The following is a 12,780-nucleotide window of genomic DNA, read 5'->3' on the forward strand; positions in this document are numbered from 1 at the left end:
CACTTTGTGATCATTAATGAATATGTGAAACTGTTTTTTGTCTGTTTGTTTGTTTCTGTTTCTGTTTCGTTTTGGCTCATGCCAAATCAGCAAATGAAGGTCCTGAAAGTGTTGCTCCATCTACGTGATTAAGATGAACTCTATTTTGAGGCCACAGCTCTTCTCCAGTTGTATTTTGAGAGCCTTTCAATATGTAGGGCTAATCTTCCAGTAATGTTCCATTGCTACTCTAGGTTTTCAGCGGCTAATTTTCCAAAAGTGATCTGCCTATTCCTTCTTCTTAGTCTGTCATAGTCTGTAAGCTCCCACTGAAACCTGTCCAGCCTGGGTGACTCTGATGATATCTCAAACATCAATGTTATAATTTCCAGATCACAGCAGCATGCAGAGCACCACAGCGATAAACTGACAGACAAGTGATGTTGCTTGGCCATAAGAGCATGCTATCCGCTGCTGACAGTCCAAGGATGACAGAAGATGGGAGTTTCTCTACATCAAGCTTATCATCATAGGAGAAGGCAGAATGCAGACACAGATCAGAAAAGTAGAGCTTTCAAGAATCCTTTTTATTTTTTTCTCCCAAACTTTTAATTTTAAATTGGTGATGTGTTACAGAGTTGATCACCGTGTTTACATTCCACAATGTAAACAACTTATCATCACTCTCCATGGCTTGGCTTATTCCTGCGGCCCCTACTGCCGCTGTTCTTTCAAGAGAGGGAAACACACCCCTTGGCGACTTGTGGTTTGTTTTAATAGCAGTCACTGGCAGTGGCTCAACCACATAAGACCTGGCTTTTGTAAACTTCTTTGTGCAAAGTCCCTTTCAGGCTATGAATATAACTGAATGTAATATAACTGGGGGATTACTCCAGACATTAAGTTCAGCATGATATTAATAGTTACATTTTATCAATAGTGGTAGGACAGGTGAAGGGAAAATGTCCCTAAGAAAGCAAACCAATTCAAATTGCTTTTCATTTTCAACCTTAACTTTATTTTACCACAGTGACCTTTAGTCATCCTTTTATATGAGACATGTGTTACTACTGCCTGGCTTTGTCTTTACCATTTTTGTGACATCATTATAAACCCACTAGCTTTGGAAAATCCTTCTTTTGTCTTAATGTTAATGCCATAACATTACATTTTATAACTCGTGAAACTAGAATCCCAACTCTGCGAACTTGCAAAAATCACTTTTTGACTTTGCTTCCAAGGGGCATAATGAGCGTGCCTTGTGATAAGGCTTTGGAGAGGAACAGTTGATAATGTACTGACTAAAGCAGTTCATAAAGATTTGGCATATGATGGGGGGTTAGTGTGGTAGACAAGTTAAACATGCTTCTTCTTCATAGATAATTCCTCTGCTTTCTTCAAGAAAGCTTTCCCCTGACGCCATTCGCAGTTAAGTGTCCATCTTCCCGTACTCCCAGGGCACCCACCATGCTTCTAGAAAACATCGTGTTATACTCTTCTCATCTTGCCTTTCTCTGCTCCCAACACGGTGCCTCCACAGGTTTAATGTAGTGGGGCCTAGAAAGTATCTAATAAATGATTACTGAAGGAATAAAACAATGAGTCTTGATAGCACGGTGGCTTCATTGTTGGGCTGTGAGCTGTCAGGTGGGTGGTTTAAACTGCTCTGCAGGAGAAAGAGGAGGCGATCTGCTCCCATTGAGATTCCAAGTCTCAGAAGACCTGGATGTGGCTGCTATACATTGGAATCAACTCAAAGGCAGTGGGGTTTCTGGGGTGTGCATGTGTGTGCATTTGTGTGTACACACAGAGACAGGTGGCTTAAAATTTTGTATTAAAATATCATTGAAAGACCATGGACATTTTCCTCAAATTTTTTGAAGCCCATGCATGTATATGCCAGACAGAAATAGACATCAAAATTCTGATTCATTACAATACTGTAAGACAAAGTATAATTATTCTTAGGTTTCAAAGACTGCAAAGCTGTATGGATGTAGACAGACTCATCTCTCTCTTGCAGAGTGACCGATGAGTCTGAACACTGACCTTGCAATCAGCAGTCCACTGCCTCACCAATGCGTCACCAGAACCCTTTCTCTATGTGTGTGCTGGTGTACTTGCAGGATGCTTCAAAGAGCTCATAGGAAAATGGAATGAAAAGATAAGGGAGTTTTGTAATGAAAAGATAAGTTCAAACTTTTTGGAGTCCCCTCATGTGGTATGTGTGTGTTTGTGTGTCTGTGTGTGTACACACACATATATAGCTTTTTTTCCATTCCTTGATCAGGAGGATAAGGGATTCTAACAATATAGCAGACTACTCTTGGCACAGTAAAAATATAGCTGGGTTCTAGGAATGTACAAAAACCTCTCCTGGCACAGAGAAAATTCAAAATATTATTTGATTATTGCTCCAATTCAATTCCAAATTTAAAACATTATTTTATAAAAATTTCCAAATATCTCAGAAACCAAATTGCTCATCAATCAATTTTAATAATTTTCAATACATGGCTACCCTTGCTTCATTTATAACCCTACTCAGACTCATAAACCCCAATTATTTTAGAGGATGTTTAGACATCATGTAATTTTTATCTATAAATGTTTCAGAATCAAATTAGAACAGGATTATTTTTAAAAGCATATCCTTAGTCATACTATCACACATAATATATTAATAAGAATTTTGAAACACTAATAAATACCTGATAGCTGTATGCTCATAAGTGTGTTTGCAGCTCTGAAGTTTACTTGCTTGAACTGGAAGTCCAAAAAGTACAAGGATGAATTGATTGACATATTCTATAAACCCTCTTTACTTCTTATCTCCCTTGCAATTATTTTGGAAATATTTCTGAAGTTATCTAGAAATGGATGGCTGGAAGAGAAAGAAAGTGGAGCCCTGATCTTCAGGGGAATTTGGTTTCAATGGATGTGAAGGGATCCAAAGAAGACAAAGCCTGAGTCAGCACAGCAGGAGGCTTGGTCAGAGACCCACCCCACGGAAAGCTTGATTCCCTTTGTGCGCACACTAAAAGAACAATTTCCTCCAAGACAGGAAAAGAGTGGGAGTGTTTGGCTGTCTTGGCCTTGACTTGAGGGGGCGAAGAGAACAAAGAAGGAAGCCACTGAGAGATTTCTTCCCAGACACCTGTAGTAATATGTGTGTGCGGGAGAGAGTCATACTTTCCTATCTGGAAAAAGTAAATGCCATGAAAAAAATGTTTTAGCGGTGCTCTGGATGGTTTTGGAAATAGAATCATAAAATCCTCTAAGAAGGCGATACTGCTCTAGGAGTTAAAAATATAACTGAAAGGAAAAAAAAAATCTTGCCCTCATGTATTAGTTAGATTCTAGTGAAGGTCTCACGGCATTAAAAAAATGAATTAGGTAAGTAAGTAGTGTTTGAACGATGACTGAATGCTGTGAAAAAAAATACCAAAGTCTAAAGCACACGCACTGTGGAGAAGATTATATGAAGTTGTAATTAGTAACACTGAAAGACCCCATGATACCGGATATTTCAGCAGGAAGATAGAGGAATGGAAGCGTTTGTGGTAAGAGTCATTTCTATGGCTGAGGAAAGAGGAATCTAAGCAGGGAACGTAGCATGTACAAAGCCAAAATTCAAGTTTAACAAACAGCCAGAGAGACAGGGATGTCTAGATCACTAGGAGATGAATACGGTCAGGGTATGATGGGAAAGGAGGTCATGAAAAAACAGATTTAATGACAAGTAACTACCATACAGAAAACTAGATATTAAAGACGTAGATGATTATGAGTTGGGCTGCTAAGCGCAAAGTCAATAGTTCAAAGCCACCAGCAGTGCCATACGAGGAAAATGAGGTTTTCTATTCCAAAAAAGAGTTACGGTCTCGGACACCCACAAGGGCTCTGTAGGGTCTCTGAATTGGAATCAATGCTATGGCAGGGAGTTTGAATGAGAAACATAAAAGCTTTAGGAGAAAATAGAGGGTGATCTCTGTATGTCTCCATAAAATAGAAAAAAACTATCTTAAAACAGGTAAATGTAAAATAATTCAACAATATTAAAATTAAGCACTTCTGCTCGAAATGAGACACAATTCACCCTGATGGTGATCCATGTGCCATATGTAACCCAAAAAAGATTTAAAATCAAAACAATACGCCATTGAGTCCATTCTGGCCCACTATGATCTTACAGGATGAGGAGAACGTCTTCTTAGGGTTTTCCAAAAAGAGACAACCTTATCTTTCGTTCAGAAGCAACTGGTGAGTTGGAAACTCCAACTTTATTAACGACTTAACCCACAGCACAACCAAAGCAGTCTGCATCTTTAATATGTTTGAAAACACCCATCTTTTGTGGAATATTGCCAATTTCCCTCTCCCTAGGCCTGTTCCCTTTGCTTCTTGAATAAAAACATTGCCTGGTCCTGAGCCACTCTCACAATTGTTCCAATGTTTACTCCTATTTTTGCAGTCACTGTTTCCCTCTACCTCTCCTTTACCAAGCAGGATGTCCTTCTCCAGGGACTGGTCTCTCCTGACAACATGCCCAAAGTCTGTGAGATGAAATCTCACCATCTTTCCTTCTAAGGAGCACTCCGACTGTCCTTCTTCTGAGACAGATTTGTTTGTCCTTCTGCAAGTCCACATCACTTGCAAGACTCTTCATCAGCACCACAATTCAAAAGCATCTATTCTTCTTTGGTTGTCTTTATTCAATGCCCAGTATTCACATGCATAAGAGGCAATAAAAAATACCATAATTTGGGTTGGGTGCACATTAGCCTTCAAAGTAACTGCTTTGCTTTTCAATACTCTGAAGAAGTCTTGTGCAAAAGATTTACCCAATACAGTACATCTTTTGACCTCTTCACTGCTGTTTCCATGAGGATTGATGATATACTCCAGCAAGACAAAATCCTTGACAGCTTCAAATTTTTCTCCATTTATCATAATGCTACCTATTGGTCCAGCTGTTAGGATGTTGGTCATCTTTACATTGAGTGGAAGGAGATACGTTGACACAGTGTCTGCAAAAATAGGCTCAAATTATACTAATTGTGAGGATGGTGTAGGACTGGGAAGTGTTTCATTGTTATATACAGAACTTCTATGAGTTGTAACTGACTTGTCAACACCAAACAGCAATGAAAACTCACATACACACATCTTCTGTGTGTATATATATGTGTGTGTGTGTATTTCTGTTTCTAAAATGAATAACTTTTATGAGGCCTACTCATGGATCTTTCAAATTATATGAGGACACTAACTATAAAATGAAGGCCAAACAGGGAATTATCACTTGTTGGGCAACTACCAATGGGCTTCACAAGGCATTGAGTCAATCAATAAAATAACACCTTATTAAGAATTTAGTTATCTCCTTGGAATAATTTACGCTTTGTGATCCAAAGGGCAGCATAGGCCCAAGGACAAAATCCAGAAGACAGGCAGGATTAAGCAAGAATCTGCATGGAAATAGGAAGCACTGGGAGGAAGTGCGATGAGGGATGTTACATTGTGAGGCTTCCAACCAATGACGTGAAACATACAAACAAACAAAAACATGTGTGAATTGTTGAGTGGAAAACTGACTTGCTCTGTAAACCTTCACCCAGTTCCCAATCAAAAATTCAAACAACAAAAATAGCCACCAAAAAAAAAAACAACACCCTATGGAATGCAGTTCTACTCTAACAGACATGGGGCCACCATAAATTGAAATAAATTCAATCATAACTGGCAAAAAGGAACTTAGTTACCTTATAGGTTTTAAATGATACAACTATCTTATAGATGAGCATTGTGTTAAGGAAGGTAGACTAGAGAAACAAATTCAGTGACATTCACATATGTATACATACATACATGTGTATCTCATATAAATACATATGAGATGTATATCAAGACGTAATAATATATCAAGAAATCTTCCCAGCCCAGTCCAACTCAAGTCCATATGTCCGATAGTAGTCTATAAGGCTCTCTTTAGACTCACGAAGTTATATGCAATGATGCAGAACGCAGGCAGATCAGGCCAGTGGTTGTAGAGTCATGTGATAGGTGGAAATAACCCAAGACTCTGGCAGCTATCAGTGTGGTAAGCAAGCAGGCAGGCAATAGGGGAGAAACAGAGGATGAGCCCCATGGTCCCTGCTTATAAGAAGGCCACACACTCCCAAGAGCATAGCATCAGGCTGTGATGCAATTGCTAGGTCGGTCCCTAGCCAGGAGTATCTAGCTGACATATACTCATCTGACTAGTACAAGCATATAGGATATCAAGGAGAATAACTAAATCTCGAGGCACAGAGCTAAGGATTAACAACACCAGCAGTAGACTACAAGTCTCATAGATTCCAATGTTTAAGCTCTGCCACTGGGCAGCATTTCATTCTGTTAAACATAGGACTTCTGTGGTGGAACTGACTTATCAGCACCAAAACCAAACAACAATGACAACACACACACACACATCTTTGTGAGTGTGTGTGTGTGTGTGTGTGTAAATAAAGTAGAGAAAAGGTTAAGAGATGACCTGTCATCACAAGAGACCAGTACTTGGAGAATGACATCATGCTTGGTAAAGTGAAGGAGCAGAGAAAAAGAGAAAGGCCGTTGGTGAAATGTATTGACACATTGGTTCCAACAAGGGGGTCAAATATAAGAGAACTGGTGAGGTGAGCACAGGACTGGACAATGTATTACTCTGCCGAACACAGTGCCACCAGGAGCTGGGAATCACTGGCTGGCACCTAATGCCAACAAATCAAATAGAATCGAGTAACAATGTGATGAATGCTGTGGTCCTTCAGATACGAGAAAAGATATTGCTGGCTTGATTCAGACATGAAGATCTTTTCAACATAACTAGTCACTGCTTTCACGCGTCCACAATCTAACTGGCATCAGAATACGCATGCAGTCTCAAATCAGGTAATCATAAGCATCTTTTAGGTGTCAGTGCACATTACATTTAACTTGGAAAGTTTTCAAGTGGCAGAGTATCTATCATTCTTGGCATGTTTATTTTTGGATTCCTTGCTCCTTATCTTTGGGAGCATGTCACTCAGCACATAGATATTCAACCCGAACTACACAGGTACTGCAACTCCATTTTGAAGGAACTACAACAGAGTGGTAGTATATACACTGGTGATTTTTCCAAAAGGGACTATTTAAAAATTATTTGTCTAAAATATAAGATATTAGCTCCATTGTGACTGTAAATTTAATGTCACACTAATTTGCTATTTAAGTAGTTTGCTGTTCTTACAAGACTTGGAGATCCAAATTGACATGCTAAGATCCTGACATTTAACCCCGCCTCTCACCCCAGGATTTGTTCGTCACACAAATTAAATAATCTACATATATACCCTCATCTTAATTGATCTATAGTGAGTCAAAAACCTCCAGAATCTATGTTCTACTTTAGATTCACATAGCACGAGGATGAAAACAATCATTCATATTTATTATAGATTACTTCATAAACTTAAGTAATACCTTAGCTAAAATATAGTAAGCGATTCTATTTCTTTATTGGAGGGACATCAAAAGCCTGAACATAAACTCCAAATGAGAAGGGTACCATGGTTTCCATAAAGCAATTCATTTACCTACTTGGGGAAATAAAGAGATGGGCTCAGTGCCCCCCACTGTTTGCTCACAGATCCAATGGTGAATGGTGTGGGGGGGTATCTTTTAGGGAATGCTTTGTACAACTACATTTTTTTTCTTTTATTTCGTAAGATATTATTGTCATGAAGCAGTGCTTCCAGGTGATTCCAATGAACAACAATGTTTTGGAACCACAGGTTTCAAACTCACATTCCCTCCGATAGTCTCCCCCTGTAATGGTAGCCCCCTAATTAACTCATGCTTATTTAACAATCTCTTGGTCCCGAAGCATAAACTAGGCATGAAAGTAAATAGGCATAAAGTGGAAGCTGGGAGGAATCTGAAAATTGAATCTTTGCTGCTCAAGGTCTCTGGGCTCTCAGGCTGTGAAAAGAATCTGCTAGGCTTGAAAAGTTGGAGGCAGAAAGAGACCATAGAGGCGTGGAACTATTTTCATTACAATGAAAACCATTTAAGTTAGTGGAGTTGCTGAAAATCAAAACAAAATTTGAAATTGCTTGACCAGCAATTATTTTACATGTTCTATGACTTCTAAACTCTTAGCTCTTGCTTAGGTAAGACATTCAGGCAAAAGATAGAAAGTTCTTGGATGTAGCGGCACACTTTAAAATAGTAGTGGTGGAAATAATTCCTACTATTTCCTACTATATATAAAGATTGGTCACCAGGGTCTTTAGGTTCAATAATGCTACTATGCATCTCAAAGTTTCAGGGGACCTTGATGGCTCCCATCACAATACCTGGCTGCTAAGATTGTGTATTTTTTATATTTTTAATTTGGTCTTTACCTTCTTACAACCATTTAACAGAGAAATTCTATTGATCTCACATGAATAAGAAACTTTAAGAAAAAGCTACACCTCAATAAAACATCATTATCATCACAGATTTTCTACTATTTACATAGTAAATAGTAGAATCAGTTCTGCCCCATAGGAAGCCTGTGCCCAGCAGAACAGACCACTGCCTGGTCTTGTGCCAGCCTCACAATTGTTCCTAGCTTTGAGCCCATTGTTGCAGCCACTGTGTCAATCCATCTGAGAGTCTTCTCTTTCACTGCCCCTCTACATGACCAAGCATGGTGCCCTTCTCCAAGGACTGGTCTCTCCTGACAACATGTCCGAAGCACATGAACCGAACTTTCCCTATCCTTGCATCTAAGGAGCATTTTAGCTCTAATTCTTCCAAGGCAGGTCTATTGCGATTACAATCCCCTCTGAGATGTTCCGTGTTAACTGGCTCCAAGTACAGAGGTGGCTTTGCTGGCCCATTCTATTTTGAAATGGAAAATGTCTGGCTACTCAACTCACTCAGTTCATTTACTTCGGATCTTCATTCAGGAAAAAATATTTTGGAGAGTCTCTGGAAAGAGATTGGTATCCCACCCCCTCCCCAACCCCAAGGAAAGAGCTGGTAAATTGAAAAAAAAAGTTCTACTCAATATGTATAGTTCAGCAAAGCTAATTTATTGCCACTAAATAATTCTCAGGGGAAAAAAGGCACTATTGAGAATATAAAATGGCAAAGTGATAAAAGCTCTGTGGGAGGCAATTTAAGACAATGATATTGGGTTAGTTACAGGTCGAGGGCATTAGAAACAGCCTGTCCTGCCATTCTCGAACTGAGACAGCTAGCCTCAAAGACATTCCAAGACAATGAGCCATGTTCTCAGCATCAGGCGGAAAGATGGAGACACCAGCAGTCTCGGAATTTCACAGGAGAGGGCTGAACCCCCCCGCAGCTGCAGCTCCTGGCCCTCCCTTCTGGGTTCCCTCCTGACCACAGATAGGCACGACTTCACTGGCCCCATCTCAGACAGGTGAATCTCACCTGGAGGGCAGGGTAAACTTCTCCCTCTCTCTGGACTGGCCTCAGTTTATCTTTGCAGCGAGGCTAATATTTGATGATGAGAAGTTCAAACAGCTGTCACGACCTCTTTGGAGATGGTTTTAAGTGGCAGTCAATGCCATGTTAATATGGGCACCCTGCTATACCACTGCAATGAAGTGTGGCTCTAGGTGCGTCAAAGAATTGTTCAGGTATGCATGGTGCTGCAAACCAGCCTCTGTGTTGCAGATAAATGACACTCTGCTCCCATAAAGATTTATAGCCTTGGAAACTCAAAGGAGCAGTTCACTAGGACCCTACTTCATAGGCTCACTATGAGTCAGATTTGACCCAATGGCAGTCGAGTTTTTGAGAGAGATGTATTAGTAATATAAGCATAGGACTTAGGTAGGGACTTAAGTTTGGGCTCCAAGCACACTAGAGCCCCAAAGATATTGTGATAATGATGGTGCTTTATGTGTAACCATCATTGGATGGATGCTAAAATTGCAACAGCAAGGACCGCAGCTAGTACTCCAGAACAACATGTGCCAGACTATAACATAGCAGACCTACATGTGCTTTTCCTTCTCAGTTATGATGGATCTGGAAAGAAGAGATTTCATTTACATACTTGCACAAACCTAGTTCCCAGGCTGACAAACGAGCAGAAAGAAAGATGCTGGCATTCGTTAAATGGTTATGTTTTCAGCAGTGGGAGAAGCATCAGGTGGTTAGGAAAGAAACACTTATAAGACAGCATCCAACTACCTGTTTGGCAGAACCTCGGGCAGGTGGTCCACTCACTGAAAGGTGTCACTATGCAGTGTTTTTTGCACGGGCGGAGACATGGGCGCGCCGTTTCCGGCCGAGTCGAATCTGGACATCTGTCAATGGAAAAGAATGTATCAATGTCTCCCAGAGAGAGTAAGTGCACAGAGCCAGGATCTTTGAAGAGGGCAGAGCAGTTTCGCACTCTCTTAGCCCAGAAGATTAATCAAGCTTCTTTTAGACTGGCAAAGAAAAGAAAAGTCTTGCAACTGATGATGTCTCTGGATGTCTCAGAAAAGATAAAGCATAAGAAAGGGGCCAAATGAGTGTCTGACTATCAGTATCAATACAGAGAACTTTTTTCAAAATTAGCAAATTAGTAAAAATATTTTCGTAAAAGTGCTTTAAGAAGGGTAAAAGTTAAAATTAATAATATCCCACCAAACCCCCCAAAAGAAGAAATTATAATGTAATATTTAAGATGACACGTATTTGTATGGCTTCAGTTTATTATCCTTGGCCCATGAGATTCCATTTCCTTTGGTAGGAGTAAGCAAAATGTGACAGAGGGTAAATAACAAATACAATGACATCAATCAGGAGAGAGACATTTCAGTTATTTTATTTTTCTGACAATTCATGTAATGCTCCCATTTGGGAAAGAAATAACATTGTCAATGATTCACAAGCATTTGGAAAAACCTAAAATCTCAGAAAAAGGCAACCTTCTCTGTGCGTGCGTTTGCTTGTTTTCATCCACAGAGAAGGGTAGAAACTACATGGAGTAGTGATCAATGGAGATGAAGAATGATCGTATGCTGCAACGTGTATCTGGCTGTTAAATGGTTTCCCATCGCTCTTGAGAAGAAGCAGAGACCTGAAGCTTAATAATGTAAGCTTTGGCACTAGATAGTTAGGGTACAAAAATGTTGGTGCTTCATTAAGAGATTTTTCTGCATTCTTTACTTATATCCAGTGAAAACTCTGAGAGGAACTGTAATCTTCATTTTTAGACCAAAAACTGAGTCACTGAAATTATACTGGGCTCAAATTCACACATCAAGGAACCATCTGAGGGGAATTATGACAGCAAAGACTCAAATCGCCAGTCAATCGCTGTTCCAATAGGAGAGAGCAGATGCAAAGGTGAATGTGAAATTAACAAAGAAAGAATGAACTAAAATATGCACTGAGTCATGAAGGTATAGCAATTTGGCATCAAAAGGTCATCAAGTATATGCAACTTGACCAACGCCCCACCGGAGTGACTGCCCAAATGTCAAACACACCAACAAAGGAAGAGAAGAGATGTCAAGTGGTCAGGGCAACAATGGAAAAAACAAAACAAAGCACGGTTGTATCCTCTCACCATCCTCATTCAAGCTTCATGCTGAGCAAATCATCGGGGAAACTGCGTTATATGAAGAATGAGACATCGGACTGGAAGAAGGGGGGGAGGGGAGAAAGGGGGAGCCCATCACATGGTTGGATATATGGCCCCTCAAGGGGATAAATAACAGTGTCATCTCTTTGATTATTGTAATGTGATGTTCAGGGAACTCAGACCCATGGACTTGATGTACAACACAATCAAGCCTTGTCTTTCCTGGCCCTTCATCTTCTTAATAGGGTTTGGCATTCTGAAATCTGTGACCTAGGCCACTCGGTATTTTAAATGCCTTCCCGCCTAGGGGCTCATCTTGAAGCACTACATCAGATAAAAATCTGTTGTCACCCCCATGGAGCAGCGGGGATGTGAGTAGTCTTACCAGCATACAGAGTGCATTGAAAGTGGATTACTGTAGACCTTAGATCACCGTAGAACTAGTGAGGTTAAAATATAACACCTTAGCATTTGACCTCCCTGTTTAAGTTTGTTCTGCTTTTTAATATTTCCTACTTCCTTTTTTGATTGAGATTGTCCTCTGGTTTATTTTGTTATTGTTACTGGGTTTTGTTTGTTGCTGCTTTAAAAAAAATGTTTTCTAGAATGTGATCTCCAGGACAGGAAAATCCAGAGAGACAGCAGCTGGGTGACTGGCTTCCTGGGCATGTGGAAGAAAATGCAAAGTCAGAAGCAATGATAACAAGAAGGAAGAAACTATTCTGGAACTGATTGGGGTGGTGATAGGACAACTCCTTCTGATGTGACCAAACTATTGAAGTGCATGATATGTGAATTATGTGTCAACAAAACTATTTCCAAATTTGTTGTCACCCATCGGGTATTCATTGGCTAAGTTTCAGAAGTGGAGTGCCAGGCCTTTTGTCCTAATCTGTCTAAGTCTGGAAGCTCCACAGGAAAGTGTTCACTGTGGGGGACGGTAGGTAGCTTTCAGCATCAAACCAACACATGTTACCATAGTCTGAAGAACTAACCGATGGGTGGTAGTTGTCCCTTTAATGACAGTGATGTTTCCTACTTATTTACCCTTTATAAATAGAACTCACAATAAACACTCACTGGGAATAATGTCAGCCCTTCATAGTACAGCCCTTTTCTTTCACAAAAGATGATCATTTCATGAAACCAATCTTGGGCTGTTCTTTTTCTTT

At 40.0% G+C, this 12,780-nt stretch overlaps 1 protein-coding gene across 1 annotated transcript in view; it reads right to left on the reverse strand.

Moving 5' to 3' along the window:
* The window catches only part of THSD7B (thrombospondin type 1 domain containing 7B), a 936,033-nt gene that overhangs the window by 483,684 nt on the left and 439,569 nt on the right, over positions 1-12,780 (reverse strand). The window contains exon 9 of the mRNA XM_045298904.1: positions 10,225-10,340. Coding sequence (XP_045154839.1) covers positions 10,225-10,340 — 116 coding nt within the window. The remainder of the gene's footprint in view (positions 1-10,224; positions 10,341-12,780) is intronic.

Source organism: Echinops telfairi, unplaced genomic scaffold (genome assembly GCF_000313985.2).
Source record: "Echinops telfairi isolate 266 unplaced genomic scaffold, ASM31398v2 ScPeMD7_4;HRSCAF=17, whole genome shotgun sequence".
In the NCBI taxonomy this organism is placed as follows: domain Eukaryota; kingdom Metazoa; phylum Chordata; class Mammalia; order Afrosoricida; family Tenrecidae; genus Echinops; species Echinops telfairi.